The sequence below is a fragment of the Salvia splendens genome, chromosome 11 (assembly GCF_004379255.2).
Source record: "Salvia splendens isolate huo1 chromosome 11, SspV2, whole genome shotgun sequence".
In the NCBI taxonomy this organism is placed as follows: Eukaryota; Viridiplantae; Streptophyta; class Magnoliopsida; order Lamiales; family Lamiaceae; genus Salvia; species Salvia splendens.
Genome location: NC_056042.1, coordinates 25,154,287 through 25,176,907, shown reverse-complemented (window position 1 = coordinate 25,176,907; position 22,621 = coordinate 25,154,287). Strand labels below are relative to the sequence as shown.

Below are 22,621 nucleotides of genomic sequence, written 5' to 3'. Positions count from 1 at the left end.
TGGACCTTAATAGATATTAATGAAATGTTATTGACCAAATTTGCTCATTTGGAATCGTTAATGTAATAAAAAATATGTTTCCTCTTTTTAGTTTTATTATCTCTCTTTCGATCCATCTAAAAGAGAAACTCAAATTTTCATTCCCTCTTGACGCCATTGCTTTCTGTCTATCCAGCCTACTAGATTCTCAACCTCCCTCTCTTTTCTCTTTTCCTTCTCGATCTCCTCTCTCAAAAGAAGATTTGGTCGGGCAGCCCCATTTTTCCTAGTTAAGTTCTTAATTCAATTCCGTGTTCTTTAAAGTTCAACTCTAATTTCGGGTTGTTCGATTAATTAGATTTAGTTTGCGGATTACATGGATGCATCCATGGAAGAAAATTGGTATTGGATGGTGGGAGAGATAAAGATATACCTTTGTAGTTGGATTAGTAATGGGGTGGTTTATGCAATTGTGAAGGAATTTGGCCTTGGTGGGCAGAGGAATAGAGATGGGCGTTTTCCGCCATGGGAGCGCCGAAGGGCTTGGAGTGGGAGATGGTTGTTGGGAGAGAGAGAGAGGAATTAATGGTAAAATAAAATTGGAGTATTTAAACTTGTGGTGAATATTAAGGATTACTCATTCCGTTGCCCGCGAATAGGAGCCCCATTTTTTCATTTTAATCTGTCAGTAAATAGGAATCTTGATTCATTTTTACCACAAATACTAATATAGTCTCACATTTCACTAATTCATTTCCCTCACATTTCATTTAGGACGTGTTCGCTCTGTCAGAAATACCAAGAAATGACTCCAATTCTGTCCATTTACATGCGTTCGGTTTACAATATATAATTCATGCGAGCCCTTGAAATGAGTAAGGGCCCGTCACTGTTCATCAGAAATATGCAAAATTCATTTCTTTGTTCAATAGGTGGTTTATGAATCTGGGAGTGCGGCTGACACCAAGAATTGAAGATAAGATTACAATTTTACCCCTATCGTTTTCATTCCCCCAAAATCAAAGACCAGAAAGTTCAGTCTTCACTTTCCAATTTCCGTCGGCGCAACATATTAATTGAAGCAGCAACAAGTTTCATCCAATTTGTGGAGAGTGAGATCGAGATGGAAGGGAGTGGGAGACTGACGACGGAGCGGAGGCGAGACCAGTTGCGGCGAACGATGATGTAGGAGATGAGAGAGAGAGACCAAATAGAAGAGAGAGAGGAGATGAGTCGAACAGAACTGAGGACGACGGTGAGCAGGGGCAGCGCGGAGGAGACGGGCGTGGATGAAATTGAAGGCGATGGGGGTGACATCTTCACCTCTTCTAACGGCGGCCATTATTTTGCAGAGGGACAACTCATGGAAATAAAGGAAACATTTGAGGTGTTTTTGGTCTTTTTAGACAATACTTTACATTGACATATTTCAACCTCTTCCCCAAATCAGCTCCATCGAACGGAAGAAATAAAACAAGGGTCGTGGGCCGTCTTGACACAATTCTTGACCAGTTTTATTTCTTGGCCTAATCAAATATGAGTCACTGAACACGTCCTTAATATTATTTTCCTTTTTTTAAATATTTTTTAAAATTCGTGCAACTAAAAAAAATTGGCCTATGCGGGAGTATTTGGTTATTTGTGAGCTCTCCACCAAACCAGATTTTTTTCCCATTCTCTCTCTCACTCTAGAAATTCAGCGCACCATATTTCTCTCTTTCTTAGCTTCGCCACGTCGCGGTGCTATCTCGCCCCAATTCGAGTAGCGCTGCTTCCGTGAGCTCAGACCGCCGCTGTGTTTGCAACAATTCCCTAACTCAAAACTCTAGAGCCCTAACTTGTGAGCCCCAAATTTTGTATTCTGAGTGCAGGATTACTCTACAATTAATCCTAGTATGTTATGAACTTCACTTCAGCCAATAGCAGGGTCCATGTTTATGTCTTCGCATTGATATTCTGCTATTTCCTTATAATACCAATGCATTTCCATTGCAGGTTTCTAAGTTATTTTACCTTGTGGAATTGTGGAGAAATCCTTCTGGAGTTTAAATGCTCCAGCAACTATCCATAGGTGCTTTTGTGCCATGGACTCCACTAAACGGGGGTAAGCATTTATTTTTTTCCCCATGACCTTTTTATGGTAATTGATTTCCTGAGAATTCAATTTGAGGCATCATCTCCAAGGTTATTTATTTCTTCCTTTCTTCATAATTATGAATTGCAAACGATGACATGCTTTATCCTTTATGTTTTTGTTGCCAGGTGCTTCACTATGTCCGACAGAAATTAAGTCGTTTGATACTCTATTTCCAAGATCAACTTTCGTTGGACAAAAGGTTCTTTCTCACCAATTACAGGCTCTCTTGTCTCTGCTAAGCATGTTTGTCATCTATTGTCTTGTTATGGCTTCTTGGTGACTTAGGACATGTTTGGTCTGACACTCAACATATCTTATTATATATTGTCTTGTGTTTGATCGAAGTAGATAACCTAGAAGCTGTGTAAAAGATTCATCACCTCCATCAGTTATTGTCCATGGAAGCTACTCCATCAACATTGCTCATTTCTTCTCCTTTATTGTTTGATATATCTTCTGGGAGAAAGAATCCTTTGTTCATTGAAATGCTATTATGAAGGCCTTTGACTAGTGAAAATCTCCAAAAAACCGTTCATTATTGTTAAATACTACTATACTTAATTCTTATGATATCTTTACTGAGTGAAACTCGGGATGATGGCTATGTGTTGTTTTCCGCTTTCAAAGAAGTGGCATGGTGGTTTTGCAACATTGCTTTACCTAGTTTAGGCTAGAGGATACATTTGCATCTACCAGCTTACACTTCGGATGCTACAATAGTAATTTTCAATAAATATGTATGAATAGTGAAGGAGAAGAGAACTAATGCAAGAGGATACTGCTACATGCCATTCATTCATTTGAGGAAGAGAAATAATATATCTAGCTCCATCCATTACATTTTCATTAGAGTAGATGTTTTTTTTGCTATTTTGTAGAAGTGAGTGGGAAAAGACCTTGCTTTATTGAGAACGTGTGGACATGTTCAAAAGATCCTTATTGATTCACATTAGCGTGTGTGTTTATTTTTTCTAAAAGCTCTAGGATGCTTCATTGCTTCTATAAGAAAATAAACATTTATGAAGAAGTCATGGAATTTGCTGCTATTCTGCACAAAAAGGCTGAAAAGTTCTGTTTCCAATTACAAAGGTGCAGTGATTTCAGTTACAATTGCTTTAAGACAACCTTATTCCTTTAACATCAAATGTAAAAGTCAAACTGGCCCTCGTATTTATCTTTTTTTGCCGTTAATGTGAAGTGCATTGACTGTATAATCCAAACTCAGTTGTAATATCTCAGATGCTCTTGAAATGTGCACTCACAATGTCAAAAATCAATTTTTAATATTAAAACTACAATCTACTTTGTAACATCACATGCATAAGATAATTGCAATATCTTGACAAATCTCATGTTGCACGGGGGAATATGCCTCATAAGACTTTGATTTGATAAATTAGTTTGCATCTTAGTAATATTGATGAAGATTACTCATCTGATGATGTAAATTGTGTGCCCATGTCTGTTGCTTTGTACCTTGTTTTAGTTTATTTCACAAGCGCACAGCCGTCACTTTTAGTTGCCACTCCCCTGGACCTGTGTATATCTTTTAAATTTTGTCTTACTAAGAATTAATTCTTGAATAGCAAACAAAGGTAACTTGAAATATTGTGTTCCCTATCCCGAAGAAAGTTAATAAATGTTTTTGTAGTTTCAGGTTCACCTTGTGCACAGCAAAGCTAATTCCATACTGAGACCTGAAATATTATGTGGTGGATATGGAAGGACTAACCATCATCGTAGGGTGAAGAAGCATGAGATGTTACCCCAGAATGTGGATCTTCCACCGGTATTGCCAAAGAAGAAGAAGAAGCCCTTTCCCATTCCCCTGAAGAAGATTGTGGAAGCAGCAAGAGAGGATAAGAAGCTTGCACAAATGGGGATTGAGAAACACCTCGAGCCTCCAAAGAATGGAATACTAGTACCCAGCCTGATACCAGTGGCTTATGACGTACTTGATGCTTGGAAAGTTTTAATTAGTGGACTAGCGCAGCTTCTGCACGTTGTTCCAGTCCATGCTTGCAGGTACTGCATAGAACCAGAATGTACGAAGATCAGCCACAAGATTTATATAGCCCTTGGAGTAACTTTCTTGTGCTTTTCTTGCAGCGAGTGTTCAGAAATTCATGTTGCCCAGATTGGTCACAAGATTCAAGACTGTCATGGCTCAACTAGTGGAAGCCGCAGAAATTACCATTCATGGATAAAGGGTTCCATCAACGATGTTCTCACCCCCATCGAGTCGTACCATATGTATGATCCATATGGCCGGCGAATTAAGCATGAAACCAGATTCAGCTACGACAGGATTCCTGCGGTAGTTGAACTCTGCATCCAAGCTGGGATCGAGTTGCCAGAATATCCTTCGAGAAGGAGAACAGAACCAATCCGAATGCTCGGTAAGAAAGTTATCGACATTGGCGGATATGTCGATGAGCCAAAACCCTTCCAACCAGGTAGTCCAGGGTCGCAGATTGTTGAGCTCGACACCTACCGGGCCCTGGAGCGGTTTCCTCCTCCGTTGGAGGAGGAGGTCCCTATGGTTGCGCAGGCGACAATCAATGCTTACGAGAAAGTCAGATGGGGCGTGACGAAGCTGATGAGAAAATACAGCGTCAAGGCGTGTGGTTACTGCTCAGAAGTGCACGTGGGGCCGTGGGGCCACAACGCGAAGCTCTGTGGAGAGTTCAAGCATCAGTGGAGGGATGGGAAGCACGGGTGGCAAGACGCGACGGTTGATGAGGTGTTCCCGCCTAATTACGTGTGGCACATGGAAGACCCGAAAGGGCCTCCGTTGAAGAGCACGCTCAAGAGATTCTATGGCAAGGTTCCGGCGGTGGTCGAGGTGTGCGCGCAGGCGGGTGCCCATGTGCCTAACAAGTACAAGCCGATGATGAGGGCTGACATTGTGGTCCCAGAAGATAGAGAGGCTCCCTTCGTTGCCTAGCGCCTTCGGATGCATATAGATTCAAGGTTTTCCCCTCTCTCTAAATGCACTTATTGTACATATAGATTATGATATTACTCTTTAGGATTTGCCTATTATTTTTTATATCTTGAAAAAATAATTTCTGAAAAATTGTTTCAGTCATACTTGAGTTGTTAAATCCCATATTATAGCAGCACTAATTCAGCGCAAAAATATAACACCTGAACACACTCCATAACAGTAAAAACAAATAGAAAAAAGAAACAATTTATTTGGAGTAGATGATGAATGATCCTAGATTTCTAGGTGTAGGGGTTGTTCTTGTTGGTGAAACGGCAGTTTAGGCGAATCTCCCCTTGGTTCCCTGTGAGGACCTTAAGGCCTCCCAACCGGCTGATTGAGAGCGAAAACTGCTGCTTCAAGTGCTGAAACATGGCTGCGTATTCATGCGCCAGCTCACTCGTGTTGTAGCTCTGGAGCAGGTCTTGATCCACCTTCAGAACTGCCTTGTTGGACACTAGGTTGCTGTAGTACTTGTTGCTGAACCTGTATTGGTCGTCGGTCAGGAACATGGTCGGGTCTTTCTGGCCTTTCTTGAGGGTTTTGGGGCATTGCTTTCGCAGCTCATCCAGTTGGGATTTGGCGATGGAGGGGTCGGGTTTCCTAGTCTTGTTGAAGTTGTAGAGACGGTCGTTGAGATTGGCGCAGTGCGTTTTCCCCATGGTGTGTGCTCCAAGAAGAGTAGCGTAGTCCATATCGTCAAGCCCTTCGATTTGAAGTAGGTGATTCCTTGATCGATGGAGATGGCCGGCGAGGGGAGATCCACCCATGATGCTTTCGATTCCATTCCATCTCTTCTGCCTAAGTAGACTGGATATGAGGGTCCTCCCGCCTATTATAATTTATACATGCTAATCAGTATTACGGTTGGCAAATGAAAGAAAAATAACTACTACTATAACAATATCTCGTGTCGGTGTAAATAGAGAACTTAAAGTACTATACAAGTTTCATGGCCATTGTACGTACAAAATAAAGAGCATCACGAGTAGCAAGATGGAGGATGTCAGCGCAAGAAACCGCACGGGGGCATCGTATTTCAAGAACCTTCTTGATCTTGTCAATCAGTAAGAAACCATCCAACCCCGAGTTTTTTGCAGATGTTTTCTCCGTGTGTGGCCCGTCCAGTAGAATCGATGCGTCGCACCCCTGCGTGAACATCACAAGTATAATACTGTGAATTAGTCCCACGAGTCAACAAAATTAACATAAGATTTTTTTTACAAACCAAAAAATGGCTCAAAATTAACATAAGTATATAAGCATTTTATGAAAAGAAATACTGACATTAACCATGCAGTCGGCATAGACTAGCTTAAGCAGCTTGGCGGTAATATTCTTCTCTCGATTCCACCACAAACTCACTTGATGCCTCACAAACGGCTCCACATTCGCGCACTTGTTGAGCTTCTTGTAAAAGTGCCGCTGCAGCGCCCTCGACTCAGGTGGCAGCGTCACTGCAGCCTGCATCCGCCCCACGTACAAGCTCAGCCCCAGCGCCACCGCCAACGATATCAATATCAAATCAAATCCACCTTCTCTCCTCATTTTTTTTGTACCAAAACTAATCTAACCAATCTCGATGTGAAAAGTGAGTGAATATATAGTGAAGCATAGCCATAGGCAGATCGGAAAGCCAATCTGTAAATAATAGTATTAGTATATGTTTGCTTCATTAATTAGCTTGTTCCCTTAGATGCATTCTTTTATTATTCTCCAATTAATGTACTATGTTCATGTTGCCATACAATTTAATGCAACTTAGATGAATATTTTTGGACGGCTTTCACGCCACCTTATACTATTATTCTAGATCCATCGTATATAATACGTTTACGTTGCCATAGATGATTAATTGATAGTATTATAATTTTTCATTAGAGCTTTGGAGATGGGGTTTTCACGTCGGTCGAGATTTCTCATTTACTATTCTTAAAATTGAAGTATTAATAGTACTATATTTTTGTGCGTTACCCAACAAGTACTTTAGATACTTTATCGGTTTATCCTATTGAAGTGTCTAGTGTTCTTAGCAAAATTTTACAATTATTAATTACGATTCATCAATCCAATTAGGTTTATGATTATATTGTAATATTTGCAATTTTAGTTAATAGGAGTAATTGGTTATTAAGATTATCCATGGAGAACAAATATATGGAAAATTGCTAGTTTTTGTTGATGTTGTGTTGAATGGACTTGAATATGCTTACTAAATAAACATGGTTTTGTTCCATCACTTAAAATTTCGAATTAAACATATATATAGTTCATAGCCTTATAGGGGTTTACTCCACAGTCTACAGTCTTCTTTCAAGCATGGACCAACGATTGGGTAGTTTTGTTGCTCCCTTTTGATAATTTTAAGTAGGTAATTTCCATACTTTAAGGTGTTTTACTACTTGAATCGAGTAATACAGTCCTTATATTAAGGTGATCAATAGTCAAGATTACACCATGCGACATATCAATTTGTTTGTTTGTTTACAAATGAGTTTAAAGCTGCCATGAAATAAACCCTAGCAAGAATATTTATACTAGGAGTTAAAAATGAGCAAAATAAAACAAGTCTTAGTCAAAAAGTCACATTCCGGACAAAACACCCGACGGGGCTCTTCCGACGGCTCATTTCACCTGCCCGCGCCAAGTTTCAAGACAAAAATTGATCTCTCGATAAAACGCCTGGCCGGGCGTTTTCTGGTTGACCAAACGCCCGCCCGCGCGTTTCTTTCTGCATTGCGCGCCTTTTTTAAATTGACTATAACTTCTTCTCTTGGACTACGATTGGAGCGTGCAAGGTACTCACGCGAAGCCCTTTCGAAGACGAAGACAATGGTGGTTGTAGAGTCGAATTTTGGATGTCATCTTGATAGGAAAATTACTACTTGAATCAAACTCCATTTCCACTTGGTTTCTTGCCATGTGTCTGTCTCTTCTAGGACCTCAATCAACTCATGACCCTCAATATCGTTGTATTATATGACTGTGAATACTCGGATTCACATCATAACGTCTCACTTAGGTTGGGACGTACCAAAAAGGAATACGCCTCACTTAGACTAGAACGGAAGGAGTATAACTTAAAGGAAATAAAGTAGGATAAAAACCCTAATAGCTAGTAGAAAATGATATTAAAGCCAATTAATATTGATCAATATTTCTATCTATTATTTCTAATTAACCAGTAAAGCAAATAAATATCAAAATAACCTAAAGAATTTAGGAATTCTTAGTTTATATGAGGAAGAGAAATCAAAGCTAATTAATTTGAACCATGCATCAGATGAATGCAAAAATGTACTCCATCCATCCCATAAAAATGAACTAATTGGGATGACATAAGTTTTAATGCATAAGTAAGAGAGAAAGGGAAAAAATAGTAGAAATAGTAGTTGATGGTTAAGTTGTAAATGATAAAGTAAAAAAAGGTCCATAAACAAATATAGACTATTTCTACGAAACAGATGAAAAAGAAAATTCAGTTTATTCCTATAGGGTAAAAGAGAAGAAAATTCAGTTTATTCCTATGGGATAAAAGAGAATATGTTATTACTACGTATTATATAATATAATTGTGAGATAAAAGCGAATATCATCCATGTATTATATAATATGATTGTCAGATAAGAGAAATTTATCCGTGTGATGGTATGTTCTTGTACATATAATGAACAAAGAAATAAATTAGATCTACCATCCATTTTTTATCTAATGTATCATATATAACCTTAGTTCTGATACAAAATTTGGATTTATCCTAACACTCCGTATATATACACACATTCAAACAGTCGAATGTTCGAACTAGTCTAACTAAAATTAAGAAGATATGATATATCATACCGAAAATATCATATCGGGTATCACATAGAAAATACCATACTGTTAGTGTGCCAATTTTTTTATGCACCAACTTTCTATTTATGCACATGGACATCATCAAAACCAATCATTCTTTGGACTCAAAATTAAATACGTACCTTAGACTTAGAAATGAAATAGAAACTTAATTCGTGCTTCTATTTAAGTATCAAGATTGGAAATACCCTACAGAACTTTGGGCCAGGCTTAGGGATGTCAATCGGGCCGGCCTATCGGGTTTCGGGCTAACCGGATTGTGATTTCTTTCGGGTTATAAAAGTTCAACCATAACCCTAACAGCTCGGATTTCAGGCTAGCCCAACAGGTTAATCGGGTTTCTGCCGATAAGATTAAGATGCGAACAATCCAATAAATCATGATGAAAATTAATTATATTTATGAAATATAAAATATTTAATTATGATAAATTTGAGATATATGCTTAAACTAAAGCATAAACACGATCAAATATTAATATTTGAGATATTTCATGAAATTTTAATGCATGTTTTACAAATTTAAATATTTTTTTAGTGAGTTAATTTATTTAACAATTACTCCCTCCATCACACATTACTTGAGTCGTATTTCATTTTGGGTTTTCCCAAGTTACTTGACTCATTTCACTTTTTGGCTAAAAACAAAACATCTAATTACACCTAATTTATCATTTCTTTTACTTTATTCACTCCTCTACTTTATTTAACTCACTAAACACAACTTTCTTAAATCTCGTGCCGAAAAGAAACATCTCAAGTAACATGGGACGGAAGGAGTATAATATTAATAAAAATTCAATATATAATTTGTATATTTAATATAAAATTGAAAGTTATTTATTTTAGTTATCTATATCATAAAATTAGTCAATGAAGTGTCGAATTAGGAGTAAAAAAATAGAATAATAGAAATTTTATCGGGTTTTCGGGTCTAGCCCTAACGAGTTGCTGATTAATCGAGTACGAGCTTATCAGGTTTTAATTTTATCAGGCTAGAAATTTCCGGCCCCTGTAAACTCATTCCATTTCTTCTTTTGAGAATAATGAAATTATGACTTGTATATTGAAATGAACTTACAGCCCAATGCAATACATTATCCACATGATAATAAACTATAGGTTAATTTCCATTCCTACATTCAATTCGGATTGATGTTTTTGTTAATATGCCTTGAATATGTATAGATCATGTTTCCAATTTGGGATATGATTATATTTCCGAATTGGGATAGGATCTCATGTGTGCCTATTTATATGGGAGTAGGACACATAATTCTGTAATCTGAAAACAATCTGAAATCTGTAGCCACAATCTGAATAAAATTTGTTCTCCGTTCCTGCTCGTGGATGTAGCCAATTGGTGAATCACGTAAATTCTGTGTCTCTTTACGTTTCTGTTTATCTCGATTACTCAATTGCTCTATTCTGTCACAACAAACTGGTATCAAAGCCTGGTTTTCGGACTAGGGTTTTGAATACCGCATCTGTTAGAGTTTCTATGTTAATCGATCAAGATGTTTGCTCTGAACGTGAAGGTCGACAAATTCATTGGGAGAGCCTGGTTTTCGGACTAGGACAAATCTGAGGCAAGAAAGAAGAAGTCTGTTTATCTGGCAAATCTGAGGCAAGAAATGAGAAGTCTGTTTATCTGGCATTGTAATGATGTATCTGCAAGGAAAAATTCAAGTCAAGGTGGAGATTTGTTAGTATGCCTTGAATATGTATAAATCATGTTTTCGATTTGGGATATGATTATGTTTCCGAATTGGGATAGGATCTCATGTGTGCCTATTTATATGTGAGTAGGGCATATAAACAATCTGAAATCTGTAGCCACAATCTGAATAAAATATGTTCTCTGTTCTTGCCCGTGCATGTGGCCAATTGGTGAACCACGTAAATTCCGTTTTTCTTTATGTTTCAGTTTGTCTCGATTACACAATTGTTCTATTCTGTCGCAACAGTTTTCATTTTCTTGCTTATCATTATCTTAACCTATTTCCATTATCAGCAAAGGAGCCCCACGATCTGACTCTAAATGGAATATTTTTTATTCGATATGAGATTTTATGACTTTTATTTTGTGAGTTGAGTGGAGAGAGAATAAAGTAGATATAATAATGTTTTCATTTTAAGAAATGTGTCAATTAGATCGAGACATCTAAAAAAAAGAAAATGTGTCACTTAAAATGAGAAATGGAGTAATATTTAATTAAAAGGTAATATGATGTTTTATCTAGGATCCTAAAATATCATTAAAATTCCTAATTATTTTGAAATATGGAAATGAGTTAACTAATGACTCTAACTGCAGGATGGTAACTTTCTTTGTTCGAGAAAATAGAGAGTACTCCATAAGTTAACCTTTATGTACGTTTACATAATTTTGTATGACTATTTAATTTCGATATAAATACCACTATAGCCAATGCTAGTCAAGTCACCTTCCTAGTGCTCATAGACGATAAATTATTTATGTAAAAATAAAATCATGGGGTTGCAAACAAACCAAAATAATGTAAAGACATGATGGGAACAGTGGTTGTATAATGTACATCTTGAAAGCGCAGCAAGTAAGAACGGCATATGTTGTTTGAGCAAAGTTGTACATTTCTCGAGTTTGATACTTTAAAATTGCCACAACACACTCTCATTTTCTAACCTTCTCAACTTCGGATCCATGCTCAAACTTCTTGGGTCTCCACTTACATTTATTAGGATGTCTCTACACTCCATCGTTCATAATTGTTTGGGACTACACCTAGATAGAACTCAATTTATTTTTTTTAGACTCGGTATAGGCTCCTCCAATTGTACATTTGAATAGTGAATTGAATAGGAATTTATCCCAATTGTTTTTCACGTTGTCGCGAGCGCAGTACTTAAAAAAAATATTTAGCGAGTACTCAAGCGCTCAATAAAAGGCTCATCACCAATTTATCGAGCATGTACCAAGCAAAATCATAAAATACTGAGCACTTGCGCATGATAAATACTACCCTCTCAGTCTCACATTAAGAGTCTCGTTGATTTTTCTGAACAACAGAGGCTGGGTTTAGGCAAGAATTGTGATTTTCTCGAGATTTCTGAACTTGATCTAGATAGGTATGAAATCAAATTGGAATAAATATCAAAATTATTAAAATGAAGTGAAAATTGCTAGCTATCCTTTTAAAAAGTAACACTATTGAGGCAACCAACTTTTGTGCTAGCTTCTGTTATAATTTAATGAAACATGACATGTGTATCTTTAGGTTGCGTGAAATTTTCTCTTTGTCATCACTTTATATTGAAAAGATGTGATGATCATTCAATTACCTAGCCCTCATATAATTTGGTTCAATTATTAGTCGGCATCATGATTACAAATTAAACTATATCATAAACATATTTAATTCAAATATAATTAATCTTAGGTTTCCTATGATGTAGTACACCTTAAATTAATGTGGATTATATGTTATTTTTATTTTTGATCTTGTTGATAAGTGTATAAATAAGAAAAGGAGTATACATATATATAAGAGGCATCCTAATGTTTTTGTAGAGGGAACATCAAATAACTTGTTTAAAATTCGGAGAACATCTAATATTTTGTGTTACTTCAAAACACAAGATACTTTTAATATAGATGTTGTCTTGATATTATTATACAGATTTGTGCATCTGATTGCATATGTACTTGAGGTGGGATACCGAATATACTATCACATCCCATAAAAATTAAGACTCTTTTAATTTTTATTTGTAAAATAATCCACTTTTATATTTATAACTCATTTTTTTCTAGTAAGATGGATCACATTCTTTATTAATATAGTTTAATAATTTTTTTTTCTTTTCATTTCTTCCTCATTACTAATTATACATTAAAACTCGTACTGTTTCTATTTTTATGGAAAAGGGAGGAGTATAGAATCTTAAAACTAAGGCCAAATATAAGGCTGAAATCGAATTGGATAAAATCATGGTCGTGAAATTGAATTGTGGCTGTTGCAGTCTGCAGATGTTGGTGCTGAAATGATAAAAGCTGATGTGGCAGCCGAAAAATGGTGTTGGGGCTGTATTTTTCGGAGCGTATTGTGGATGCCCTAGACTCAAACTCATTTTTCAATAAATGTCGCGTCAAATAACCATTATATTTCAATTATTTACGCCTAACTCAAATCCTAAATAATATTATCTGATTATTTTCTTTTTACATTTTTTTTTCAGGCTTACATTGTAATATCTCCATTTTATGAGTATTGTGGCATTTCTTTTGAACATGAAAAGTAAGAAATAAATATTTAGCGAGTTAAGTGGAGTGTGAATAAAGTAGGATAGCGAAAATAATGTAGATAAATAGTGAAAATATATAGTAAGATAGAGACTATAGTATGAGAGATTAAATATGTTAGATTTTACCAAAAAAGAAATGAGTAGAACTGGATGGATGGACCAACATGAATACGGTTCAATACTAATAAGACAGAGGGAGAATATTTTTATAGCTGCGGACTAAAGAAATTTAGTCGTAATCGGTTAAATCTGTTGGTAATACTGTTAAATTTTATCAGTAATCCATCAATAATTACTGAGGAACTGGCCATTGTCAGTAATTCCATCCGTAATCCTACTTTTTTAGTGTTTACAGCAAAAAAATGTCATTCTCATATGAAGAAAATGATACTCCTATATTTAAGGCGTATTAGAATTTCACTCTTTCCATCGAGCACCATATGTTCCCGATCTCATGTCCATTATTTTCAAACCTATTTCCAGCCGCCTTTTATTCCTTTAACATTTTAGGTTTTAAATTTTTATTCTAGTTTTCATATTCACATAATCTTTTGTATTTGAAGTAATATTTTCATAATTAAATATAATTTCAATATTCAGATATCACGTATTCTTTTGTGTTCGAAGTAATATTTCTATAATTAAATATAATATCAATATCTGGTTCTATTAATACTAACTAGTTTTAAACGCTAAATGCCAAACACATCATTATAAAATAACGTAGAGTTCATTATAACTTTATTTGTAGTTCATTATAGGAAATTCAGATATTTGACTTTTGAGCCCGATTTATAACGGCTGACATTATAGTACATAAACTAAGCATATCTAACATTCTTAAACCTTAAACGCCGAAAAACATCAGTATAAGATTCATTATAATAAACTAATAACAAATCTCTGAATTTTCTATAATTTAAGAATCTAATGTTCATTAGTAATTTGTTATTAGTTTATTATAATGAACTCTAAGTTATCTTATACTGATGTTTTTCGACGTTTAAGGTTTAAGAATGTTTAAGAAGGTTAGATATGCTTAGTTTATGTACTATAATGTCAGCCGTTATAAATCGGGCTCAAAAGTCGATTCAATTGGATTTAGATGGGCCCAAGAATGAAAATTCCCATTATTTTTAAGAATAGTATAGGAATCAAAGACAAGACTCCAATGATTGAAGGAGAAGCCATTATCTGGTGTTTGTTGTATTCTCTGATTTTCTAACTATTTCTCTAATGTGCCCTTTGATTTTTGGTGCCTTAAGGCAATCTTAAGTTATGACATTCAATCTAATTTATTTCAATTTTTATTAATAAAAGTTTTTATTTTTCAACACAACTTATAACATATTTTTCATATTTAGAGTATATATGTATTAATAAATTATACTATACTATTGAAAATTATAATAAAAAACAATGTATAAATAACTCTTTAAAGTGAAAAGAAGATTAAGGCTGAGTAATATAAGAAAAAAGAGAGCCTGATCAATAAAATTATGCCACTTGCAAATTTATACAACCCTTGCTAGTAGCTCGGGTCAATTAATTTAATCACTTTTTATTTTTATTGTAAAATTAAATTGATTACAATCTTATGGTTCGTTTTGAGAGTGTTACCACTAGGAGCAGCCTAGAGTAGCCTAAAATTAATTTTTGAGGAGCAACAAACTCAATCTGACTCGAATTTTCTTTGAAAAGTATATTTTTAATTAATAACAATTTTTAATACATTAAAATGGTCATTTTTATTAAGAAAAATATCAATTTTAATAATAATAAAGTATCACTTTTTTATTTATAACTTATATCAATAATAATTTTCACTCATAATTAAGACACTATTAAAAAAAACTACTAAAGACGTATTAATAACGCTAATTTATGTTTCCAAAAATATACCACCAAAGTACGCTTTTAAAAATGCCCGCTTTCTTAGTGTCCCAACTAAAATTAGGAGACGCAAATGGAAACATCCTTGAAATACAAAATATTAAGATAATTATCCTCAACTTAAGCACAATACATTCTTTTGCGTCCTAAATTGTGGTTAACGCAAGTAATTGCATCTCTAATTTTGTGCTAAAAGATATTTTTTGTAGTAAGACCGTCACTATACAATCTTACTTTTTACTTTTGTTTACTATAAGTCTTGTTTATGTTGATAACGAGTGTTTCTTAAATAACATACTCCCTCCGTCCCACAAGAATATGCACTATTTCCTTTTTAGTCCGTCCCACCAGAATATGCACTTTCTAATTTTGGAAAGTCTTTTATCTCTAATAAGATGGGTCCAATTCTCCACTAACAATACTTTAATTACCTTTTCTCTCTACATCTCTCTTACTTACCAATTTTACATTAAAACTCGTGTCGTAACTTTATGCGCAAATAAGTATTTGTGTTGATTTTTTCTTGACTTTTCGGTTTAAGTGTGGAGAATAGGGTTGTTAAGTTTATTAGATTTCCTCCTTATTATGGAAATTTTGTGAATGTGGAAAATTAACATCTTTGTTTTGCAAAGATCGATGGGTCGAAGCTTGCATGTTTTAATGATCCTTTCGTGAGTACCCAATCTATGGATGAGCATGTGGTGGCCTTTTGGAATGTCATATTGAGTTTGAGGATAGGTCATTTTCTCTGTGTCCTGACACCACCTGGCCGGGTGGAAGGCCCATCGGACTTCCATAATATGGCTAGGCTAGAGAAGAGATAAAGAGATAAAATCCATCATTGACTTGGACCTGCTCTGATACGTCGATGTGGGATAAGATATAAGAGTTTTAACACGTTCTTTGTTTGGAAAGTCGACTACAATAGTAGTTTGATATTGTTCGCTTTGGGTCAAGCGCACGGATTTATTTTGGGTCAAACTAATTGGAGTTGGACAAGATTTATGTACACCTTCCAACTTCCCTTCAACAACCAATGTGGGATAGGTTTGTGCTCAACATTCTTTCATCTTCCAAGTATAAAAGCTTCCTGTAAAACCTTTCATATATCAGAATTTTAAAATTTTATAACCACTTTGAGTGTATTTTCTCTATTTTAGAAGGAAGAGCTTTATCAATCAATCTAGTTGGTTGTTTGAGTAATCATGTGATGACACATGGAGAAAGGGTAGGGCTTAAGCCCTTACCCAAATTTTTTTTTTCCTTTTACTCTACTGCAATTTTTTTTTAATTTTCAAAAATCAATATTGAGCCCTTAACAAGAATGAGAAAAAATGTATATATACATATACTGCAGCCCTTATCGTATTTTTTTTCGTATCCGCCCCTATGTGATGTACAGGTATGCTTTAGTGTTGTGTTGCTAGCTAAGTAGTGTCATTGTAGGTGAGTTGCTTTGGTAAATATAGCCAAGAATTGTCTTCATTCTTTGAAAAAAGGTCCAAGGTCCTAAAGAAACTCTCCTATTCATTACAGTTCTTCATATCTATCTTTTACATCCACTTTAACCTAACTTTTTATAGGTTAGGTTTTAATCCTTTGAATTTAGCACATAAGGGCAAGTTTTAGGAAGTACTTGCATAATTACGTGCATTGTGCAAAAGTTCACAACGTGATTAATTATATGTAAGTTTAATATAATACTGAGTTGAAACTCTATAAAATTTGCTCAAAAATGTTGTTATGTACCTAAATTAATAACATATGTTTTTGCATTAAACTTAAATTAATCCAATTAAAGTGTTATAAATTATGTATTGTTTTCATTTTCTATTCAACTTTTTATTTAAATTGTGATTTTTTTCAATTATGTACTTTTAATTGTTTTAATGATTTTTTTATTTTTAAATTTTAATAATAATATATAATCAGAAGAAAACAAAAAAAATTAAATGATAGTATAATCATTTAAAGATACAACTTTTGAGTTTCAATAGTGCAGCTAATAAATGTAACAACACAGAATTACTATTAACAAGGAAAATATAAAAACATATTTACACCAAATGTTTGGAGAAACCAAGTCAAAATGAAGGATTATGCATACGTTTTCTCTTCAGCATATAGTTTCTATCATCATCTACTTGTCATCATTAGCCTACCTAGAGCACAAGTCCTACCTGGACTCCACTAATTAATTAGCCTTAAACCGAGAAGCATTATTTATATAATCGTGATTCCCTTGAGCTCAAATATATGCTTAATTGTTTATACCCCATGAAAATGATTAATATTAGTGTTTTGTTGAGAGGCGAACATCATAAACATCATTAATTATTGCTTTGATGATCTAATATATGATCATTTAATTTGTCTTCCCGTTTGTTCCTAGGCTATCAGTTGAAGTATATATAATTAATTTCTATTGAATCCAAAATAGAATAAAAGTTTGGAAGCAAACTCAACCAATAATTCCAAATCCAAAATGCTAATTGAAGCACCAAATACTCAATTTAATTTGGTTTCTCCCACATGATTAAATAACACCGAAAATGACATATATCTTTGTGCTCCCTCCGTTTCAGTAAAAGTGAGGTGCTTCAATTCGGACGTTGTTTTGCAAATGATAATAAATATTTAGAATATAGAGAAAGTAAAGTAAGTAAGAGAATAATGTATATACGACTCTCTTTTATATTACGTATTTACTTTCTTACTTTACTTTCTCTTCTCACTAACTACTATGTATTATAATCTTAGCAAAATAATTGTAAAAACGAAACGCCTCACTTGTAATGGGACAGAGGGAGAAGTATATAGCAAGGATGTCAAACTACTTAAAAACCACAAAATTAATTAATTAATTAATACTCCCTCTTTCCTTAGTAGTTGAGACGTTTCATTTCGGTACACGATTTAAGAAAGGGAAATGACTCCACTACAGCAGAACAGAGAGATGATACTTAAGTATAGTAATAGCATGGTGATGGACCCATTCTTCTTTAAATAGTAAGTAACATATTAATAAGAGAATGAGCATATATAAACCAAACTGATTGAATACGAATTAAATTCCTCCATATGCATTTGTTTTCTCCTCTTTATCCTATGCCAAATGCACCTTAGCCTCGCCCCAAGCAGAGAAATCCATGGATGCCATTAATCCCAAATTCCTCAACCCTAGAATCATCAACATCAACGGAGACATGCAGCCGACCACCTCCTCCTCCGACTCGGCCGCGGAGGGCAACGGCGACGCCAAGTGGGCGCCAAAGCTCCTCCGCGAGTGCGCTGCCGCGATGTCGGAAAAGGACTCCGGCAAGATGCACCACCTCCTCTGGATGCTGAACGAGCTCGCCTGCCCCTACGGCGACCCCGACCAGAAGATCGCCGCCTACTTCCTCCAAGCCCTCTTCTGCAAGGCCACCGACTCCGGCCGCCGCTGCTTCAAAACCCTAGCCTCCGTCGCCGAGCGGAGCCACTCCTTTGACTCGTCCAGAAGACTAATCCTGAAATTCCAAGAGGTCAGCCCCTGGACCACCTTCGGCCACGTGGCGTCCAACGGCGCCACGCTGGAGGCCTTGGAGGGCGAGCCCAACCTCCACATCATCGACCTCAGCACCACCCTCTGCACCCAGTGGCCCACCCTCCTAGAAGCCCTCGCCACCCGCTCCGACGACACCCCGCGCCTCCGCCTAACCGTCGTCGCCGCCGCCGCCGCCGTTAAATCCGCCATGAAGGAGATCACGCCGCGGATCGAGAAATTCGCCAGGCTCATGGGCGTCCCCTTCGAGCTCGCCGTCATCGCCGATCTCGACGCGCTCGCTGTCCGCGAGGGCGAAGCCCTCGCGGTGAACTGCGTGGGCGCGCTGAGCCCTAATTTGATCGAGGCGATGAAATCGCTAAACCCTAAGGTGGTGACGGTGGTGGAGGAAGAGGCGGATTTCTCGGGCGATTTCGCGGAGCGATTCGAGGAGTGCCTGAGGTTCCACACGGTGTATTTCGACATGCTGGAGGAGAGCTTCGCGGCGACGAGCAACGAGAAGCTGATGCTGGAGAGGGAGTGCTTGAGAAAGATAGTTAGGGTTTTGGCGTGTGATGGTGAGAAAGTGGAGGAGCGTGATTGTGAGAGGGGGAGGCAGTGGTCGGGGAGGCTGCGGGAGGCGGGATTCGCTGCGGTGGCGCACAGCGAGGACGTGGTGGACGACGTGAGGGCGCTGCTGAAGAGGTACAGGGCGGGGTGGTCGTTGGCGGCGGAGGATGATCAGACTGGCATTTTTTTGGCGTGGAAAGAGGAACCGGTAGTATGGGCATCGGTATGGAAACCATCGAAATAAATGGCATAGATAATTATAAGAGCATCACATTTCTGATTCATGGTGTTATATATATACTCCTTTGCTTTTTTAATTCTGTGCTTTTTAGAGTTCTTCTTGTTTGAAAGCTTTTGCACTTGTGTAACGAATCGTTTTGGGAAGATGGATATGCTTTTTCTGTGTCTAATTAACCTAGCTACCTACTGTAGCTAAAGCTACCACTGCTCAATACTGTAGTTAACTATAGTAAATATATGTAATAGTCTAGTACTAGTCCCTCCTTCCCCAAATTCGACACGAGTTTTAAGAAATGTAATGAAAAGTTAGTGGAATGTAGATCCAAAATGTGAGTAGGAATGAGTTAGTGGAATCTGGGGTGCACTACCAAAAATGGTAAAAAGTGAAAATGGACAAATTTTATGGGACGGACGGAAATGAAAAAATATGACAAACTTTCAGGGACGGACGGAGTAATATTTATTATTTCATGTAGTGGTTATATTTGTATCCTAGCTTACATGAATGCATCATCATGGTACAAATGGATTAATGTATTAATTATCACTCAACTAGTTGATATTAATTTATATAGTATGTGAACTACTCATTAAGAATTAAAACCCTAATACATCTACACAATTAGTAAAGGAGCAAACTTTACTGCTTACACACTAATTATATATTGATTGTAATATGAAATTCCCATTAAATAAACCTAAATTGAACATCAGATCACAAATTGAATAAACCTAAATTGAAATAGAATAAATCTCAAAATGTATGATCGATGTATATGGTAGTAGGATTGAAGCTTATGAGAATACCAACTACTTGAGCACTGATTAATCAAAGTAGGCCATTGGGTGGAGGTGTGGGTGGCAAGCAAAAGTACACCAAATGAATTCCAGAGTTGTCTTTTTGTCTACTGAGATGTAAGAAGGAAAATGTGATATGAAGAGCATATTAGCTTCCCTTAATTTCCACCAACAAAATGTAGTGGGTAAATGCTTTTCCAGATTTCGGATAAGACCACTCTTGATTTTTAATTTTTGCACACTTTATAAATTTTTGCTTTTGTCACTTTATATTATAGATCATATTGCAAAAGTAGGGACCCTTTCATTCATAATCTATTAGAGAAGGACCCCTACTTAGATACCAACACCAAACTTGGAACTGCTTCCCAACTGTACAACACATAAATCATTAAACTCTTTTCTGTTTTTTATTTTTATTTTAATTTTGTGATCGGACGTTCGGCTTTCCTACGGTTCGTTTCGATCTCTCAAATCTAACGTTTTGACATTTAATTGTGATTACAAATAGTGATTTGTTTAGGATAGTTTGTTAGAGAGGACTAGTCCCCGATATTTACTTATGGAAAAGAAAGAAAAATATTTTGGGTTCAATAACGAATGCAAGAACACTGCAAAAAAAAAAAAGTTGTTTCAAAAACGTTGGTGGTGAAAGCGGTGGTTTTCTCCCAACGGCCACCACCATCATGGTGCTAGTTATGTTATGAATTTAAGTACTACCATAACTTAGATCTCTTTACTTTCTAGAACATAAATACTACTCCCTCCCTCCTTGAAAAATACTTTGAATTATATTCTTTTTAACTGAAATATATAAACTTTCTAATTTTAAAAATTCAAATCAGTACATTATTATAAGGGAGTACTCCGTAGTTTTTTAAGTATATGATACTCCAACAGGGATATTGGAAGGAAGACGATTTCACTCTATAGCTAATTCTTAGGATGATCGGTCGTGCAGGGAGGACTTGTCACATCCATATTGTGAAATTATCCGTAGACGGACGGACTCTCTACTAAGCTACTATCATCATCTATTCATCTCTTTTTTAAAATACAATTCATGTTCTCATGACGAAGCTATAACTCTAGTGATGGACGCCACTAATATAAGTTGTAAATTAATTAATATATATAAGTAATATTAATAAGTTGAAAGAACTTTCTATAAATAATAATGAAATACTTTTATGGAACGGATAAAAAATGATAATATCCTTATTTTTATGGGTCACTGAGAGTATTCCAATTACTCCCGCCCAACCTATTTGTTATTCATCTCTGTTCAATCTGGACTTATTACACCCAAGTCAGCCTCGTTTCTTCACTTTGTTTTGTTTTAAAATTCTAAAGTTATTTATTTTTGATATATGACATTTATAAAGATCCCTTTTCAAGAGTATGAATAATAGGAAATCTACGAGCCATATAGTGAAAAAGTAGTATAAAGATGAGATTTCTATAAGAACACTTAAAACATTGTGAGCCTATTTGCTAGTATTAGGAATGTAAAATAATTAGGATTTAGATTTTAGAAAAGATAAGATAAACTTAAAACATAGTGGGCCTATTTGCTAGTATTAGGAAAGTAAAATTTATTAGGGAAAGTACGAAAATATGATTTATAGAAATATGATTATTGAGATTATAATTTCTAAGATTTATAATTATAAAGAATATGATTTGTGATAATATAATTTTCAAGGAAAATATATTTTAATGTGTTAGAAAATTTGTTAGATTTCTGTAAGGATGTCAATGGGGTCGGCCCAGCTGATTTCAGGCCAACCCTATTCGAATCGCGGGTCGTGCGGACTAATCTGATTGTGATTTTTTCGTTCTATAAAAGTTCAAATCTAACCCAAAAGCTCAAGTTTCGGGTTAGCCCAGCGGGTTAATCGGGTTGCTACCGATAAAATTAGCATGCGATCAATCCAATAAATAATGATGAAATTAGTTATATTTATAAACTGAAAAACATTTAATTATGATAGATTTGAGATATATGCTTAAAATCAAACATAAATATGACCACATACTAATATTTGACATTTGTGCAAAATAAAAATAAACATCGAGAAATTTTAAATATATTTTTAGTGAATTTAAAGTTTCTAGTTTATTTATCTGTTATTATATTAATAAATATTTAATTAATAATTTGTATATTTAATATAAATTGAAATTTATTTTTTAGTTATTTATATTATAAAAATAATTAATGAAGTGCGAATTAAGAGCCAAACTAATAGAACCATAGAAATTTTATCAAGTTTTTGGGTCTGACCTTAACCGGTTGCATGTTAATCGTGTGCGGGTTAATCAGATTATAATTTTATCGGGCTAGTAAT

The 22,621-nt window shown here is 35.6% G+C and overlaps 2 protein-coding genes and 1 pseudogene across 4 annotated transcripts; 2 read left to right on the top strand and 1 right to left on the bottom strand.

The window, feature by feature from the left end:
• Window positions 1–1,625: 1,625 nt before the first annotated feature.
• LOC121753986 (APO protein 1, chloroplastic-like) lies at window positions 1,626–5,195 on the top strand. 3 transcript variants are annotated; one of them, XM_042149302.1, is made up of 5 exons: window positions 1,626–1,819; window positions 1,975–2,083; window positions 2,242–2,315; window positions 3,768–4,141; window positions 4,226–5,195. In XM_042149302.1, exons 2-5 carry the CDS (start codon window positions 2,029–2,031, stop codon window positions 5,061–5,063), a joined length of 1,341 nt encoding a protein of 446 aa, XP_042005236.1. In that variant the 5' UTR covers window positions 1,626–1,819; window positions 1,975–2,028; the 3' UTR covers window positions 5,064–5,195. The 3 variants fall into 3 exon arrangements, with proteins under 3 accessions (XP_042005236.1, XP_042005235.1, XP_042005237.1); XM_042149301.1 differs by having other exon boundaries at window positions 1,626–1,872; XM_042149303.1 differs by having other exon boundaries at window positions 1,627–1,872; window positions 3,774–4,141.
• Window positions 5,196–5,347: 152 nt separating this feature from the next.
• On the bottom strand, window positions 5,348–6,706 carry LOC121754664 (annotated as a pseudogene).
• Window positions 6,707–18,131: 11,425 nt separating this feature from the next.
• LOC121753751 (protein SHORT-ROOT-like) lies at window positions 18,132–19,671 on the top strand. Its single transcript, XM_042149001.1, has one exon. It carries the CDS (start codon window positions 18,289–18,291, stop codon window positions 19,474–19,476), a length of 1,188 nt encoding a protein of 395 aa, XP_042004935.1. The 5' UTR covers window positions 18,132–18,288; the 3' UTR covers window positions 19,477–19,671.
• The last annotated feature ends 2,950 nt before the right edge of the window (window positions 19,672–22,621 follow it).